This window comes from Nycticebus coucang, chromosome 4, assembly GCF_027406575.1.
Source record: "Nycticebus coucang isolate mNycCou1 chromosome 4, mNycCou1.pri, whole genome shotgun sequence".
In the NCBI taxonomy this organism is placed as follows: Eukaryota; Metazoa; Chordata; class Mammalia; order Primates; family Lorisidae; genus Nycticebus; species Nycticebus coucang.
In genome coordinates this window covers 68,616,920-68,635,325 of record NC_069783.1, presented here as the reverse complement: position 1 = coordinate 68,635,325, position 18,406 = coordinate 68,616,920, and the positions used below count along the sequence as shown (strand labels likewise).

General features: G+C 49.9%; 1 protein-coding gene and 1 long non-coding RNA gene across 3 annotated transcripts in view; both read left to right on the top strand.

The window, feature by feature from the left end:
- LOC128583177 (uncharacterized) overlaps nt 1–3,167 on the top strand; it is a 134,166-nt gene extending 130,999 nt beyond the window's left edge. The window contains exon 6 of one of the 2 annotated variants that reach the window (XR_008379398.1): nt 2,715–3,167. This is a non-coding gene — a long non-coding RNA (uncharacterized LOC128583177). The remainder of the gene's footprint in view (nt 1–2,714) is intronic. The other variant, XR_008379397.1, reaches the window with a different exon arrangement.
- A 9,780-nt stretch (nt 3,168–12,947) lies between these two features.
- On the top strand, nt 12,948–14,512 carry ASPRV1 (aspartic peptidase retroviral like 1). Its single transcript, XM_053587143.1, has one exon. It carries the CDS (start codon nt 13,144–13,146, stop codon nt 13,909–13,911), a length of 768 nt encoding a protein of 255 aa, XP_053443118.1. The 5' UTR covers nt 12,948–13,143; the 3' UTR covers nt 13,912–14,512.
- The last annotated feature ends 3,894 nt before the right edge of the window (nt 14,513–18,406 follow it).

The following is an 18,406-nucleotide window of genomic DNA, read 5'->3' as shown; positions in this document are numbered from 1 at the left end:
CTACTAGTGAAGGAATGCATGAATGAACAAATGAATGAGTGAATTCCGCTTGGGGTGGAGCTTTCATTGGGGAGATATTTGAGGTGGGTCCAAAATGATGACTAAGAATTTGTGGAGCAGGAATTGAATGGAGAAAAGCCCTCCAGGGTGGAGAATGGCACATGCAAGGCACCGTGGTCAGGAGGGGGGTGGGCTGGGTTACAGGAGCTGCAGCTGGTTCTGCAGCTGGAGCAGAGGTTGAGCGGCAGAGATGGATCAGGACAGGACAAGGGACAAAGGGCAATGACTGCTGGGCTCAGGGAAGCCTAGGATCCTGGTTTTGCCCAGTGCAGGGAAGGACATAATGAGTATTTTTGATGCCAGGAGGTAGGTGCGCAGGTCCAGCCAGCAGGGAAGCAGGGAGGAACCGATGAGCCACCCAGGTGAGAGGTGATAGGGTGTGACCCAGAGCAGGCAGGGCACAGAAAGCAGGGACAGACTCAACAGGGGTTCAGATGGCAGTGACCCAACATCAGAGGCGGTATGAAGTCTACAGGAGGGCAGCATTGTGGTTTCTGGCTTGGGTCTCTGGGTTGAAGCCCTTCACCAACACGGCAGCCCAGAGAGGAGCATATTTGAGAGAAAGAAAATGAGTTCAGTTTTTGCTTTTGAGAAGCTGGGCGGCGCCTGTGGCTCAGTGGGTAGGGTGTCAGCCCCATATGCTGAGGGTGGTGGGTTCAAACCCAGCCTCAGCCAAACTGCAACAAAAAAAATAGCCGGGCATTGTGGTGGGCGCCTGTAGTCCCAGCTACTCGGGAGGCTGAAGCAAGAGAATCACCTAAGCCCAGGAGTTGGAGGTTACTGTGAGCTGTGTGACGCCATGGCACTTTACCGAGGGCGATAAAGTGAGACTCTGTGTCTACAAAAAAAAAAAAAAAAGACTTGAGAAGCGTACATTGGAGGGGTACCAGGTGTATAGAGAGCCTTTTGAGGGCCTCGAGGCAGAGATGGGGCTGGGGGGGTTCAGATCCAGGTAAACTCAGATCATACCAGCTCCTAAGAGCTGATTGTTAAATTTTTGTGACTCAGTGGTTTAACCCAGCTATTATTAAATTATTTAAACTTACAATTAACCAAATTATAAAATTAACCAAATTATATATTTCAGCAAAGATAATAAATATTCAAAACCTATTGCTTTCCAATAAGTTTATATTTTGTTATTGTTTATTGGTTTAAGATTATTTACATATATCATGTCTGTGGAAATACTGTACAGTGGTGTGTTAATTGTACTTTTCTTCCCACGTCTGCATTCAGTGACATCATATTGATAGTTTGAAAATGGCTAAGGTGGGAATATTGACACCATAAATCAGGGCTTGATTTATTGTTCAGTTGACTTTCTAGATTTAAGAAAGTTATGGAGATGATGTTAATGCACATTAAACTTAAATATATGATTTGCTTATAGTCATTACATTGTGAATGGCACAGAAAAATTAAGCAAAAGTCCTTGTAATATTAAAAAACTATTACCTGGCCGGGCAAGGTGGCTCACTCCTGTAACCCCGGCACTCTTGGAGGCCGAGGCAGGTGGATCACTTGACCTCAGGAGTTGAGACCAGCCTGACCAAGAGTGAGACCCTGTCTCTACTAAAAATATAAAAACTAGCCAGTCATCATGGTGGGCACCTGTAGTCTCAGCTACTAAGGAGGCTGAGGTGGGAGCATTGCTTAAGCCCAAGAGTTTGAAGTTCCTGTGAGCTATGATGACGCCAAGCCACTCTACCCAGGGTGGCAGAGTGACACTCTGTCTCAAAACAAACAAACAAATAAAAACCACCCCCCCCAAAACTATTATCTGCTTCAGTAAAGAAGTTGTTCACGCCACTAACAAGTCAAGTTCCAGCCTATGTCTTTGTTGTTTCACTTTTTTCTTACTAGTTGGTACAAACAGAAATATCATCAACACTCATGTTGGAAATACATTCATCAGTTATGACTAGAGGCTGGTTATGGATTCAGCAGGTTGGTGAAAATCAACGAGAGAATTCCATAGGATTCAAAGAGTAGTTGGGACCAGGTGTGGTGGCTTATGCCTGTAATCCTAGCACTCTGGGAGGCTAAGGTAGGTGGATTGCCTGAGCTCAGTAGTTTGAGACTAGCTTAAGCAAGAATGAGACCCTGTCTCTAAAAAAATAGCCGGGCCTTGTGGCAGGCACCCATGGTCCCAGCTACTCAGGAGGCTGAGGCAAGAGAATCATCTGAACCCAGGAGTTTGAGAGTTTGAGGTTGCTGTGAATACTCTATCAGGGGTGAGAGAGTGAGACTGTCTCAAAAAAAAAAAAAAGAGTAGTGTATGTTTTTTTATTTTTGTAAATTATTAGCCATCCTTTAGGTCAATAAAATTTATATAAATGTATGTATGTGTATAGTATGTGCATACATTTTCCCTAGGCAGCCCATTGTTAAACATTACCAGCCTACCACTGGGTGGACTGCCTCAGGCTGAGGAGTGACAAAGAGAGCTGACGCTTTGGAAGGATTCTCAGGATTGGGAGGGAATCTGATGGAAAGAGGGTCCTGAGGAGGGGGCTGGACAGGTAGGTGGGGGGTCTGGGGGTAGGGTTGTCAGGTGGAAGGATTAGCCTGGACAGGAAAAGAGACGCCAAGGAAGGATGTAGGAGGGAAGGATGTTGGGGCTCACCACACACCATTTCTCTGCAGACCAGATACATTACGCGCCATCTTCGGAGAGCATGAGGCAGAGGAAAAGCGAGGAGCTGAGGAGAGGTGAAGGCCAAGACCAGGAGCTGGGAGGATGAGGAAGACCGAGGAAGAGTGCTGAGCACTTGTGAGGACCCAGATGACAACAAGAGAATCGGAGCCCCTGGAGGGCAGTGGGTTTCAGCTCAGGCAGCTCTGTTGACAAGGTTGCAGATTTCCCAGAGGCATCTTTCTCCTCAGCAAAGGGCCCAGATGACACAAGTTCAAAACGCTCCAGCACCAAGATTGGCAGGGCAGGTATGGCCGAGTGTCAAGGCCTGGAGGGCATCCCAAGGGCTGGCATTCCACTCACGAATGGACTAGCAAATTGTGGTACATTTTGGCTGGAGCTCCAGTGCATTCCTGCCACCCGATACTCTCAGCTCTCCGCCCTGTCTGTTGGACCTGATTATAATGACTCTGAGCTTGCATTTTAATATCTTTGTTATTTTATTATTTTCTAACAATTCATTCTTACTACATTTTCAAATAATAGAGTGTGTGACAGATTGGAAATTTATGGACCGACCCTGCCTCTCAGAACGTTTGAGAAGCCCTGTCCTAACCCACTGTGCTGGTCATGCTGCCCCTGAGGGGACCTTCGGGGACCCCACTGGCTGCGGCGGTTTTTCTAATGGTGGGTGGGGGCCAGTGAGTGGGTTGGGAGATTAATTTAGTGTGTCATTACCAGCATTCAAAAAAGGAAAGAAAAAGAAGTGGAGCCAAATAGAAAATACCAGAATAGGTTATACGTAGTAAATACATTTTATTTCACCTACATGTATACCTCACATATTTTGGTCATAGACGTACTGGATTGTGATGAAAAATGTCTTTTTTACTCGGGCCAGTTAAAAAGAAAAAGAAAAATTTTGGATGCCACAGGTCTGTGGATAGAGATAGCACTGCCAGGCCCGATATTCAGAGCTTTGAGCCAGGAGTGATTGTGAAGGAAGATCAGGCTTCGTGGGAAAAGGGTGAGGATGGCTGGGTTGGAGGACCTCCAGGTCATGGATGAGCGGAAGGCAGAAGCCTTTCATGTCTGGACTGTGCCCAGTGCTGCTCCAAGTCAGTGAGAGGCTGAGCCTGGCCTCTGGGAGCCTGCGGGTGGCCTGAGGATGGCAATTCCCTGTGACACAAGCTTAGAAGAGAGCCACCCTAAGTTTAGGGGTGGGGATCAAGGGAGACTTCTTGGAGGTGGCAACTTGTTAGCTGACCTCTGAGGGAAGTGCTGGGGTTTGCCGGAGAGCAGGGGTGTGGAGAGGGCTTGCCCAGCCAAGTGCTTGGCTTGTGAAAAGGCTCAATAAAGCCAGTCCTGTTTGGGGAACTACAAGCCATTGAGTGTAGGTGGAGCATGCACTAGGGATGGGGCCTTCGCCATTGTGTTAAGAGATGAGATTTTATTTGGGGATGAGGAGCTCTAGAGGAATTTTGAGGAGAAGAATGACATGAACAGATTTACATCTTTGGAAGAGATGACCGTGGTGGCCTGAGGAGGGTGAATTAACGGGGAGGAGGCAGGAGCAGAGAGACTTGTAGGATGACTGCCTGGCTGGGGCACCCTGAACAGGGGGACGGTGGGCAGGGCCGGAGGGTGAGAGGGGAAGACTCAGGAAGAGGAGCCAGATTCGCCATGGGAGGAGGGAGGGAGTGAGGAAGACCCCTGCGTTTCTGACTCTGAGAACTGGCTAGGTACTGGAGGGTGGTGCCATTTGCCCAGATGAAAAATGCAGAGGGACACACGGAAAGCTGACTCAAGCTTTATACAAGGTGTTCATGTAACAAAGACACTCATACCCCCTTAATATTTTGAAATAATAATAATAAAAAAAGATCGCAGGAGGCAGAGATATCTGATGGAACAAGAGCATGTTCAGTGCTGCAAGTGGCAGTTCTGGGGGGGACAAGTTGGGCAGGCAGTGGGGATAAGAGGGGGACAGGTAAGAAATGCAGCCTGGGGGCCCCCGGACTGGGGAGAAGGCAAGTGGAATGGAGGGAATGGCTGTGGATGGGCCTCAGGGAACCACATCTGAGAGGGTCCAGGGAGAGGGTGGCCTGTGAATGACACAGGAGGGTGGTTTTGGACACAGAAGATCCAGAAACTTGGACCACAGAAACCAAAGGAACAGAAAACAGGAGGAAAAGCAAAGATGCAAATGTTTCAGAGATCAGATTCTCCAAAGGCTGAGAGGTGGTGGGAGAGGAGGCCCTGCAGTGAGGCAGAGGGTAAGTGGGGATGCCCTGACCTTCCAGCATCTTTGTGTGAATTACAAAGGGGCACCGGCCCCTCATCCCGGCACATCGGATGGGCAGGAGGGGTGCAGGCCAGACTTCAGCCTCTATCTGCCCCACAGTGGGGCAGCCACACACCATGGCCCTTTCACTGTGGGCAAACCTGTCTAGAAACTGTCTGGGAAGGAAGGAGAGAAGTAGTCACTGACCAAGGAGATGCGGAAGCACAAGCAGGTTTTCCTTTTTACGGGGTGAGAGACCTGTACATGCCGATTTGAATGAGGGAGGAGAACCCAGGGAGCGTGAAAATTTAGAGATTCAGGAAAAGTGGAGACAGGATGGAGAGACACCTGCAACAAGAAGGTGGGCGGGCTCGGCACCTGTCCCTCAGTGGGTAGGGCGCTGGCCACATACACCGAGGCTGGCGGGTTTGCGCCCCGCCTGGGCTTGCTAAACAACGACAACCGCAACAAAAAAATAGCCGGGCGTTGTGGCGGGCGCCTGTAGTCCCAGCTACTTGGGAGGCTGAGGCAAGAGAATCGCTTAAGCCCAGGAGTTGGAGGTTGCTGTGAGCAGTGACGCCCCGGTGCTCGACCCAGGGCGACAGCTTGAGAGTCTGTCTCAAAAAAAAAGAAAGAAAGAAAGAAAAAGAAAAAAAGAAAAAAGGTGGGTGAGAGCCCAGGTGGGAGGGTGGGAAGCAGGGGCCCCTGCCATGTCTATGGGGAATGGACAGAGGGAAGAGTCAGAATCTTTGCCATGTGCAGCAGGGACACGCCACAAGCCAGGACCACTTGTCCTCAGTGACCAGTGTTTCTAGTGCCCAAGACTAGAGGACATGCAGACTGCCCGGAGTGTGGGCCAAGGACTGAGCTGGTCAGTCTGGGGAGGGTATAGAGCTTTTGTTTATTTTTTATTATGGAAACTTTTCAAACACACCTAAAAGTAGTGGGAAACTCATACAAACCGTGTTATATCTACCGTTTAGCTTTAACAGTTGCTAATGTTGCCAAACTTTTTTCTCTGCCAGTCCTTTTAAGAATCTGGGTAGCCGGAGTACAGTTGCAGTGCCCTCACTGCCCAAATACTCCTCACAGAGTTTGCTGTGAGCAACAAAATTTAATCCAAGATTTTGGTCTGTGGATGCTCTCCTTCTCTGGTTTCAGTGTCAGTGCAGATTTCCCCTTTCATATTCCTTTTATTTATTATTATTATTATTTTTCAGACAGAGTCTCACTATATCACCCTCAGTAGAGTGCCGTGGCGTCACAGCTCACAGGAACCTCCATCCCTTGGGCTCCAGTGATTCTCTTGCCTCAGCCTCCCAGGTAGCTGGGACTACAGGCGTGCGCCACTATGCCCGGCTGTTTTTGTCGTCGTTGCAGTTGTCATTGCTGTTCAACTGGCCCAGGCCGGGTTTAAAGCTGCCAGACTGGGTGGTGGCTGGTGCCTTACCCATTGAACTATGGCTGCCACCCTATATTCCTTTTATTTTTAATTTTCTTTGGTAATATTGGTTGATGTCTGGTGGGAGCAGTTGCCTAGTGCTCCTTGAGCCACCATCTTGCCCAGAATCTCCAAGTGTGCGCTGGACCCCTCCCACACACGGCTCTCTGGATTTGGAGCATCTGGGTTTGAGTCTCTTCCCTACTCATCTGCAAACTCCAGGAGGGTAGGGCTCAGGTCTGATTCATCTCTCAGAGTGAGGCACAGTTGGCCTCAGTAAATATGCATGGAATTGAATCAACCCACTTATTTGGCATTGTCCATCCATGCGCCAATTTACAGCCATCACCATGCTGCCTGGCTCGTAGTAAGTACTCAACAAATGCTTGTTAATGCGGCTACCAATAACCTAGAGATTTTCGTACGTTAGGGCTCTGTTATTCTTTCCCTCGTCCCCTTCCTGCCTCTCCCACATCTTCTGGAAGGTAAAGAAGATAGATGAGTTTGAAAAGTTAGAGGGAAGGTACCTCTTCTCTCCCACCCTACTCCTCCAGCCCTCCACACCAATCTTTTATCTGTTAGGAGCAAAGATTGAGTTGGCAATTGATTCAAAAGAAGTAGTTCCCTGTGCTGAGGCTATTTTATATGTTTTCATTGCTCACAATACTAGTTATCATTAGCAGCAATTAAAACTATTTCAGGATCAGTTCAAAGGTGACTTTGAGGTATTTTAACTTGGACAAAATTTCTCCATGTGTCTAGGTCTAAGCCAAGTTTCCTAGTGTAATTAGAAGCCCACTTAGATTTGGAGATTATCCAATCTGTATGTTTGATTACTTGAATATTTCACAAATTGCAGGGGTGCTTGTCATAAGTGATTTAATGTCCCCAAAGCTGTCTGGATCTGTCTTACAAGTCCCACTTCCAACCTTAGTTAAGTGGAGGGGACCCTGAAAGTCGGAAGGAAAAAAGGGAGTCTGCATAGGATCTTTTCTCAGAGCCAGGCCCCCTCTCTGGCCCAGGTGGGAGGGATGAGGGTCTGGTCTTGGGTGGGGTCAGCAGGAATTGGGGAAAAGGTGGAAGCCCAGTTTGGAGGGTTAGGCCATGAGGACGGGACTGGGAAGGCCTCAGGACATTTTAGCAATCTTCATATTTGATTATAAGATAAAAACAGGTAGAGAACTGGTTTTGGCAAATTGGTCTTCTAGGAGATAGCAGCTTGTTCTGACCAACTCCACCCTACTCTGACCCTGGGCTTGGAGAGCTCTTGATGGCATTGGGGGTCCAAGATCACTGTTCCCCAAATACCCCCACGACCTTCCAGGCTCATGACTTGCACTAAGCATCTTGCTACTTCCATATTGGATTCAGCTGGTGGGCTGAGCTGGGCCACTTCTGGGTGGAAGGGCTCCTAAACTAGGCAGTAAAGGAGGGAAGAGGCCTGCAGCAGTGGAGAACTGGGGAGGTGCCCTGCAAGCAAGGGTGCTCCCCCACATCAACAACACTGGCCTGTTCAGGAGGGCTGTGGCAGGAACTCTCATCTTGGGGAGGTCTGTCAGGAACCCAGAAAGGGGCCAGTCAATGACAAGCTGTCCTTCCCACATGCCTTTGGTTATGCCTGAGTGTGAATGCTGGGTAGTGCCCGTGTGGGTACTGGGGGGATTTATGGCTTGGCAACAAGGGTCCTGCTGGTGCCTTACATTTCCCAACATACCTTGCTTTGGTCAAAGCCCACCCAGATCCCCTTGGGCTCTGATCTGAATTCCTACCCAGATTCTTATGCCAAATTCGCTTCTTCATTTCTTTTTTCAGCTTTAAGACCTGGTGCCATAAGCCTACAAAAGTAGAAGGCTGGAAGCAGCCACAGGTGGTCCTCCTAGTGGTTGTGCCACCGACTCTACACAGACACCAGCCCTGGGACAGAGGCCTCAGGATGCACGGGGGTGCCCAGTTGTGCAGGAGCAGGGCAGGAAAACAGGGACCTTGCTCTTGGTGGTGAGGGGGCCTCACGAGGTGGCAGGGAGCAGAAGACAGGATGACCCACTTATAAACCAGCTCCTTTCAAAAGCAGCGTGGTTGTGATTGGGGGCTGCTTTAAGTGGGTCAACCTTGCATATATATATTGGCCTTAAACTCTTCAAAACTTGGCTGTTAAACAGCTACATCCTGTTTTCATTAGCTTGTAAGCCCTGGGACCTGCCTAGTCCTCTGAAGCAGTAAGTGTGCCCAGAGGCTAATAAACAGCAGGTGTTTCCAATAAATATATGTTAATACTCAATGTAAATATGGGTGCAAATAAATAAATGAAATGAAAGGTGGGGCTGAATCCTATATGCAAGTTACACAATTTCTTAGCTGTTTTGCACTGTGTGTATGGTGTGTGTTATACATGCAGAAGACGTGTACAGTGTACAGGGAGAATGTTTTGTGGACAGTGTATGTGTGGCTCTTGGTAAGGAGTGTGTGTGTCTGGGTGTGTCTGTGTATGTGTGTGTGTGTGTGTGTGTGTGTGTGAAGAGAAGCCTTCACCACCAGATTGGTTTGTGACAAAATAAGCTGCATAATTTGCAGGGCCCAGTGAAAAATGAAAAATGAAAATGTGGGGCCCTTTGTTCAAAATTATCAGGAATTTCAAGATGGCAACAGGAGACCATTAAGCCAAGCCTGGATCTTTCTGAACGCAGGGCAAGTTGAACACCCATGAAGCAGCCATAGTTGGAGAAAAGACACACCTCCTTATCTCCCTTCAACCTTCCTGTGCTGCCTTGAAAAGCCCCTGGATCCCTCTTGGCTTTTTCCCCACTAGCCCCCCAGGATGGCTCAGGGGCCTGGGTGGAGCTGCAGCCACCTGTGCAGCTGAGGTTTGTCCCACCCTCTCTTGACCTACCTTCTCTTCCAGACTGGCCTCTCTGTGGGGCACCATGATCTGTAAGGTGTCTTTAGCCCTGGGCACCTTGCTAAAAAAAAAAAAAAAAAAGGTCTCCTTAGAAGGGCAAGTCTGCTTCAAGTCCCAGCACTGTGGGGCCTGCCCCTCCACCCTCAGGACTTCAAAGGCATCAGGTCTCTCCTCCAGGCCCTGCTATATTCCCCAGAAAGTAGAAAAGAGTATGGGGTGTCCCCACTGCACAATGAAGGCATCAATTCTCAGAGGGCCCATTGGGCTCTGCTCTGAATTTGTACCAATTTGCCCAACTCTCCTGGGGGAGAAGAAATGGCAAAAGGGAACCAGGCAGCTGAGGCAGAAGTGGGCTGGCAGAGAAATCTCAGTGAGGGGGTGTGGAGGGTGGGGAGTCCCTCAGCCCTTCCTGTTTATTGTTGAGTACGGTGGTTAATGTGCAATAATGAGGGCGTCCTGCCCCAATACCTATACTTGTCAATAATTAGCTGTGATTTTCTATGTTCTGGGAGGAGCAGTGGCACTGCCCCAGTTGGCTTAGCTCATCCATGCTCCATTAGTGTAGCCATTCCAAGGTCCCTGAGTGCTTCCTTGGTATTCCAGGTATGGGCATCTTCCAAGGGTTAAGGTACTTGAGCACTTACCTTCACCCATGTTCCTGCTCCTAGACAAAGATGGGCCCCTAAACTCAGCCAGAGGCTGGCCCCAACCCCTCCACCTGCATAGTAACTATGTGTGCTTCTGTAGGAGAGGCCCCGCGGCTGGAAGGCTGCCTGGTGGGGCCATCTTCCTCAATCACTGCCACTCATGAGTATAAAGATTGTGGGGAGGGTGGGACCAAGCAAGCCTTGAGCTCCTTGGTGTGAGAGGTGATTTGAGCTCAAGAACTTTAAGGGAGGTAGATGTTTCTACAAACATGTCATCACCTGTGGCTTTGTCTGCTCCAGAGGGTTTGGGGGTGGGGAGAGAGAGAGAGAAGGCCCCCATGTAGGAGGTGTGATGATAATAAACTGGTTCTTTGGCTCATGAAATTCTGGAATGTGTAATAATCAACTTTTGCTTCACTGCCCATGAGGCCACTCCCCTCAAACAAGGTTATCAACAGCAAAGGCCCCCCACCTCAGCTGCACTTCCCTGAGTCCAGCACCCTCTTTCCCTGTCTTTGCAAAGTGACCCTATGAAGCCACTGGAGAGGGGTGGGCTAAGGCAAGCTATTTTAAGCTCCTTGTCCTAGTGCTCTAGGACACCCCCGGTCCTAGTGCTGGTCTGCTCACAGGTCATGATGATACTCACAGAGATGATGGATGTGGTGAAAAGACTTTGCCAAAGTGATCATCAAACCCAGTCAAATGAAGTTGCACGGGACCACCTATTTCTAATCTAGGAATAACGGGGAGATGTGACAACATCACTACCTCTATGGTTTGAAAAGCCAGTTTGGGGTATCCATCAGTCCTACTTTATCAGCTGACAAGCCACTCTGCCTCTCCCTTGTTGGTCACACACTCATTCCCACTGCCAGGGGACCACGTGCATGAGCCTGGAAACTACTGGGTCACAGAGCAACACTCATCCCCAGAGCTGGGAGTCTGTCCACAAGAGCCCACCTGCAGAAGGGGCTTCCTGGTCTTGGATGTGTCTGGGCTATCTCTCTGGATGCAAGCTTTTCATTGTGCACTCTTCGCAGAGAGCCACTCACTTGCTCTTGATACCTTCCCACTGACTCCATTTCCCTCTCCTTGGGGCTCCTGGAATGCCACAGGGCTCCACCTTAGCCAGGCAGCTGTGGTGGGAGGTGCTGACCCAACTGCCTCTCTGTTGGCTCACTGTGTCAGGTGGAAGGGGTTGGAGACAGTGGTAAGGAATGAGTCTTGCAGAATGTTTGGGGACCTTGAGGCCATCCAGAGGCAGGAATGGGGCCAGGGTATCTCTGGGATTTAGCCAGGCCCTGGGTGATGAATGGCATGGGGAGTTGGAGAGGGCCAGGCTCTAGGCCAGAAAAAACATCCCAGGGCCACAGGTGTGCCACCTAGCCTTTCTTCTCTCCTGTCCTTAACCAATCCTATTTTGTGAGAGCACACAGCCAGGCCAGGAGCCCAATAGAAAGCACCCCCTGGGTCCCAGAGCAAGTTTTTATGGAGACAATCACAAATACTGGGTTTGTGAGCCCCAAACCCTGGTTTATAGCAGGAGACAGACCTGCAGAGCACACTGTGACACGCATTCACCGGAAGTGAGTGCAGGTGCAAGTAACAGGTTAGCGGGGGCAATGGAGAGGTGACATGTGAATGGGGTCAGAAAAGCAGATCCCTCCAGCAGCCCCTGCACAGGCCCAGGTCAAGCCTTCAGCCCTCAGACTCACAGGTCCCTGTAGACAGCTGTGGGACCTCCAGGGCTGCCCTTCCCCCACAGCAACAGAGGGTCACACAGATGGTCTCCACCAGCCGGAGCCTTCCAGCCTCTCACTATGAACATGGCGGTTGTTTTGCCTTTCAGAAAGAAAAAAAGAGTCAAATTTTCCCCTTCCGTGGAGTGGGCAGGGAGGATACAGATATGTGGAGTCGAGGATGGGTTGCCCACAGTTGGAGCCATATTCTGGATTCCAGCGTCCTCTGAGAAGTTCAATATCTGTGCTGGCCCACTTCTGGCCTTAATGAGAGCCCACTGCTCGAGACCAACCCCTGAAAAGGGCTGACTCTGTTATGGGTTATCAATGAAGGAAAATTACTACAGCAATTGAATTTCTTTTTTTTTCTTTTTTCTTTTCTTTCTTTTTTTTTTTTTTTTTGAGACAGAGTCTCACTATGTTGCTCCTCAGTGGAGTGCCAGGGCATCACAGCTCACAGTAACCTCAAACTCTTGGGGTTAAGTGATTGTCTTGCCTCAAGTAGCTGAGACCACAGGTGCCCGCCAAAACGCCTGGCTATTTTTTTTGGTTGTAGTTGTCATTGTTGTTTGGCAGGCCCGGTCTGGATTTGAACTGGTAGGTGTATATGGCTGGCGCTCTAACCACAGAGCCACAGGCGCCGAGCCAGCAATTGAATTTCTGTAAAATGATTATGCGTGTCTGTTTGTGTATGTCTCCTTCCATTTAAATAATGATTTCCGTACATTCTTATTTCTGGGACCCTCCTCTGTCACTCTCTGCGGGAAACCCTATAGGATCCCATAATCAATTTAGAATGTCTGAGAGACACTTGCCCAGTGCCTGGTATACAGTAGGAGCTCAACAAATGTAGCTCCTTTCCTTTGACTATCAAAGTGGTCACTTGAGGGGTGAGGCCAACAGGGGCTTCCCAGGTCTAAAAGCTGCAGGGCCTCTGGCCTCTCCCTCCCTCCCTCCCCCTTCCTTCTCTGCTGACGAGAGACACCTGAATGCCATCACAACTTCAGGGTCCTAGTCTGCCATTCTGGGACACAGGCTGGGGAGGGTCCCGGGGTAGGCTCCGACTGAGGCTGGCCTTTTTGGGGACGTGGGCTGATCTGTGTCAGTCAGTGGAGGGATGTGCGGGGTGAGGCACCCATCCTGTCAGGCGGCTTGCTGCCAGGAGGGTGGGGCAAGAAGGGCGGAGCTTCCAGAACAAAGGAGAGTGAGGAGCCCCGGGGGCCCCAGAGCAGCATCAAAAAGGCTCTGCAGAGCTAGGCCACAGCAGCACCTGTCAGACACCGAGTCGCCTGCTCCCTTCTGCTTGCCCACTGCCGGGCAAGTAAGGAACACCCTGCTTCGTGAAACCTTGTTCTCCAGCGTGATTGCGCCCACACTGCTCTGTGGCGTTCTCTTCTTGGCGTGGGCTGCTGCTGAAGTTCCAGCGGAGAGCAGAAGGATGGCAGGGAGCGGAGCCAGGAGCCAGGAAGGCCGCCGGCAGCATGCCTTCATCCCAGAGCCTTTTGATGGAGCTAATGTCCCTCCAAGCCTCTGGCTGTACCGCTTTGAAGTCATCGATGACCTCAACCATTGGGACCATGTCACCAAGCTAAGGTTCCTGAAAGAGTCCCTTCGGGGAGATGCCCTGGAGGTCTACACTGGGCTTAGTCCCCAGAACCAGGGAGATTATGAGATCGTGAAAGAGGCCCTCCTGAAGACCTTTGGAGTCCCCAGGACTGTCCCCAGCCACCTGCCCAAAGAAATCGTCTTTGCCAACAGCATGGGTAAGGGCTATTACCTCAAGGGGAAGATTGGCAAAGTGCCCGTGAGGTTCCTGGTGGACTCTGGGGCTCAGGTCTCCGTGGTGCACCCAAGCTTGTGGGAGGAGGTCACTGATGGCGATCTGGACACCCTGAAGCCCTTTGAGAATGTGGTGAAGGTGGCCAATGGCGCTGAAATGAAGATCCTGGGTGTCTGGGATACCGCAGTGTCCCTGGGCAAGCTGAAGCTGAAGGCACAGTTCCTAGTGGCCAACGCAAGTGCTGAAGAGGCCATCATTGGCACTGACGTGCTCCAGGACCACAATGCCGTCCTGGACTTCGAGCACCGCACATGCACCCTGAGGGGGAAGAAGTTCCGCCTTTTGCCTGTGGGAGGGTCCCTGGAAGATGAGTTTGACCTGGAGCTCATAGAGGAGGACCCCTCTTCAGAGGAGGTGCAGCAGTAGCTCTTTCATTGAGAAGCCCCCTTTTCTTTAACCCCCAAGATTGGTGAGAAACCCGCCATTGTGTGGGGTACATACCTTCAGGGGAGTCCTTGGGCGTAGCCAACCCTCTAAATCAACTCTTGCCCTTCCCTCCTCCCTCTGCAAGAGCCTTCATCTGCTCCTGGGGGAAAGGCTTCCAATGAAAAGACACAAGTGAGGGAGAGCAGGCTGGCCTGGAGGGACAGGGTCCCCACAGTCTTTGAGCTGCTGTTGATGGCAAAGACTCAAGGCTGGAAGAGCTTCTAACGAGGCTAGACATGTCTGTCTTCAAGAAGACTAGGGAACCCATTCAGAATCCCCTGCGGTGTGGCTTAGTCACTTTCAGGTCTACAATGCCTGTCTTAGCTGGGCTGGGTCCCGGCTGCAGGGTCCTCATAAGCCAGTGCAGCTGGCACGGGAAGGTTACGATTGCTCTGGGACAGCCCCTGATGAATCTTCCCACCTATACAATGGTATTTTCCATCTGTCATTTGCTTTGAAACCCACTGAGCCTTGTGCCAATAATTTAATTGCTTCTAAAACAAATAAATATTGAATCACAAGAAAACCATGGAATGTGTTGATTGGGGACGAAAGGAATGTGAGAGGGTGGGAGAAACAGGGGTAAATGTTGAAGTCAGGGAGTTTCGAATGTTTACTGAGCACCTGGCCTGGAGATGCAAGAGGATATATATACGGTGGCTGCATAGCTGGGATTTTCTAAGACAGCCTCAATTTAAAATATTTGACCTCATAAATCCTCTCATTATTATAAATGTAGACATAGTTCTTCTAATTATTTCCATCTATGAAATTTTAGCATCCAAATTACCTCTTATTCCCCAAAGTGACCCTAAAGTTATATGTGAGATGTCTTGATTGGGGATCGGAAAATTGTGGTTGTCATAAACAAACAAGAAAGTATCTACCAGGCACATGGATTCTCACAGCCGCTCTGACAGCCAGAACTTGGAGGCAGAGAGCAAGGCCAGCAGACAGATGTTGACCAGCATAGGGCAGCTATGGGGTTTTGGTGGCAGTGGGGACTCACAGCAGCTGGTGGTGGGAAGGCTGCTTCTTCCTAGAGGCGCTTAGGATGGAGCCTGAAACTACAGAGTCCCCAAAGGAGAGGATATTCCCAGATCCAGATATGGGGTGTTCATCTCCTTTAGGGATCATCTCACATGTACTTCCAGGTTCCTACTTCTTCCTCTGGAACTCAGCAGGGCTGGGACTCAGAAAACCCTCAAGCCAAAGGGAAATACTGAGGGGACAGAAATAGCCACAGAGGAGCAGATTTGTTCACGATCTCAGACCTCCCTGACGAGCACATCTGGGGAGTCAGTTCTCAGGGGAGGAGGAGGGTCCACACCCTCCAAACTGGCCCAGAAAGATGGGCACAAGGTCAGAGACTCAGATATGCAGAGACCTGGGATACTGGGGACATAAAGCATTGAGAGTCTTTTCATGGGAGGCATGAAGGGCCATTTCCCCCTTTCCAGGGTAGAATGACCCCCTCCTGGAAATTTTCATGTTAACTCCTAAGGGAGTGACAAACAGCCCGCGTGAGCAGGCGCCGGAAGGCAGGGGTGAGACCTCTGGACATCTTGAAGTTGATTTGAGCCAAGAACAGCTGCCTCTCCCTGGGCCCTTCCTCCCCTTGATTCCAGCTGTGATGCTCCTGGAGAGTGAGGCACTGGCTCAGCCCTGACCCCCAGGATTTGCTGAATCTCCCTGGCTAGGTAGCCAAGAAGCATCTGAACTGAGATTAGCTCTGGCAGCCCCAGGGCATGTGGAGGGAAGGGCAGTGTGGGATCAGGAGAAAGCTCCTTCCCAGGAGGCCTGCAGCAGAGGTGAAACAACTGGAGTGGGTGTTCTGCTGGTGCCTCCTGGGTCCCCTTCTTAAATTTGTTTTTCAGACCCCTCTCTGCTGGCCTAACAAATGCTGCTGCTCTCCTAGGCCAAGCCCTCTTCCGAGGGAACAACCCAGGTGCACCTCCCCATGACCTATTTTCCTCTAGGTCCTTCAGATCCCAGACACATGCTAGGCGGAAAGAGGGAGGTTGAGTGGGAAAGTGGATGGGTGGGGAGTTGAGGAGGAGACTGAGGAATTAGGTGGCCAGGCCAGAATTCTAGGGTGATACCCAAGCCATCCCCTCCCTGCCCGTCCCCCCACACAGCAGGGAGGTGAGCCTGTCCTTGGCAATTTTGAATGGGATGCTTGTGTCCAGCAGCAGACAGCCCTCGCCGTCTGCTCTGAGTAAGCGGAGCCCATCTGAGCTCCTGGCTTCCCACCAGCTACCTCTTCTAGATGAAGTGAGCACCCTAAGTGGGCTCGGTGTGTGTGTGGGGGATGTCTGCAACATCCGTTGCCTGGGCCCCAGGAAGGAGGGGAACACGTGGTGTTTCCTACCTGGAGAGCAGAATGATACTAAGACAGGAGCTGGAGGGTGTGATCACAGACACTGGTGTGTGAAGGTGGCAGGGGGCTGCAGGACCATGGCCACGGCTCTCCTAGGGGCCAAGTATCAAAGAGAGAGAAGCAAGAAAAGTGGGTTGTGGCCACACTTCAGAGGGCTTGCTGCCTGGGTGAGGAGTCTGCACTTGCACGGCAGGTGTTTGATAAACATGGAGGAGCAGGAAGAGTCCTCTGGCTTCTGGGTATAGGATGTGGCTGGGAAGCTATGGCGGTATTTAGACTTAAGTTCTGGATTTGCGGTGTTGGAAAGGAGGCTGCAGGAATCAACATGAGGGTTTCATCTTGGCAACATGTTAGAATCTCCTGGGGAAATTGATCGTCAGTGGCTTCTCTGGTGGTCCTACTGTGCAGCAGGCTTGGGAACCTCTGGTAGATTCTACCCCTTGGTGTCTAAAGGATTCCAGTAGATTCTACCCCTTGGTGTCTAAAGGATGATCCAAGGACTGGCAGAAAGTCAGCATCACCTGGAGCTTGTTAGAAATGCGGAATCTCAATCTCCGCCCAGACTGGCACCAGAGACTGCATTAAACAAACACCCAGGTGATTCTTAGACACAGGAAAAGTTGAAAAGCCCTGGCCCAGAACATTCTAATTCCTCTACTCTAGTTAACCAGCCACCAGACGAGCCCTTCTCTAATAATGACTGCCACATGCTGAAGGCCTACTCATTCTCCAGACTGTGCCAGACAATTCTTCAAGCTTTTATCTCGCAAAGCTTTATTTTAATTTACATCTTAATTTCAGATGTAACAGGAAAGTTGCAAGAGTAGTACAAAGAATTTCCATATTCAGTTCCCAGTTTCCCCCAATATTAACATTTTATCATTTAACATTATCATTTCTCTCACCCCCATTCTCTCTTCTATATCTATATGGATATGAAACTTTGAAAATTGCAAATGTGATGCACTTTTATCTCGAAATACTTCAATGTGTATTTCTGGCAGGGCAAGGTGGCTCATAGCTGTAATCCCAGCAGTTTGGGAGGTCTAGGCCGGAGAACCGCTTGATGTTCAGACATTCTCTTATATAACCATGACAGTTATCAACATCAGGAAGTTAATATTGGTATACTATCACTGTTATCTCATCTTCAGAACTTATTCGATTTTTTCCAGTCATCTCAATAATAATCTTTATAGCCCTAGAAAATTATTTTCTCGTCCAGGATCAAATGTAGCTACAGATTGTGTGTAGTTGCCATGTTTCTTTAGTGCCCTTGAATCTGAAGAATTCCTTAGCCTGTCTTTGTTTTCCTGGCCTTGACATTTTGGAAGAGACTTGATGAGTTATTTTGTAGAATGACCCTCAATTTGGGTGATTCTGATGTCTCCTCATGATTAGACTCAGGTTATGTGTTCTGTGGAGGGTGTCCTCAGCACGTCACACCACGAGGCACAGGATGCCCACTCATTCCGTGACTGATGATGTTCACTTTCGTCACCTGGTCAAAGTGCTGTCTGCAGGTGGCTCCGCTCACTGTGAAGTATCTATTATCCCCCTGTCCTGAGTCTGGTGGAGAGACACTCTGGACCATATGAAGTATGGTATCCTCCTTCTCATCAGACTATCACCCACTACATTTAGCATCCACTGATGATGTTCGCCTCAGTTGATTATCCCTGTGATGGTTACCAAAGGCGGTTTTCTAATTTTATCCTTCTACACTTATTAGCTGGCACTCAACTCTAAAGAAAGCCTTTCCCTCTTTTTTTTTTTTTTTTTTTTGTAGAGACAGAGTCTCACTTTATGGCCCTCGGTAGAGTGCCGTGGCCTTACACAGCTCACAGCAACCTCCAACTCCTGGGCTTAAGCGATTCTCTTGCCTCAGCCTCCCGAGTAGCTGGGACTACAGGCGCTCGCCACAACGCCCGGCTATTTTTTGGTTGCAGTTTGGCTGGGGCCGGGTTTGAACCCGCCACGCTCGGTATATGGGGCCGGCACCTTACCGACTGAGCCACAGGCGCCGCCCTGCCTTTCCCTCTTTATTGGTTGATT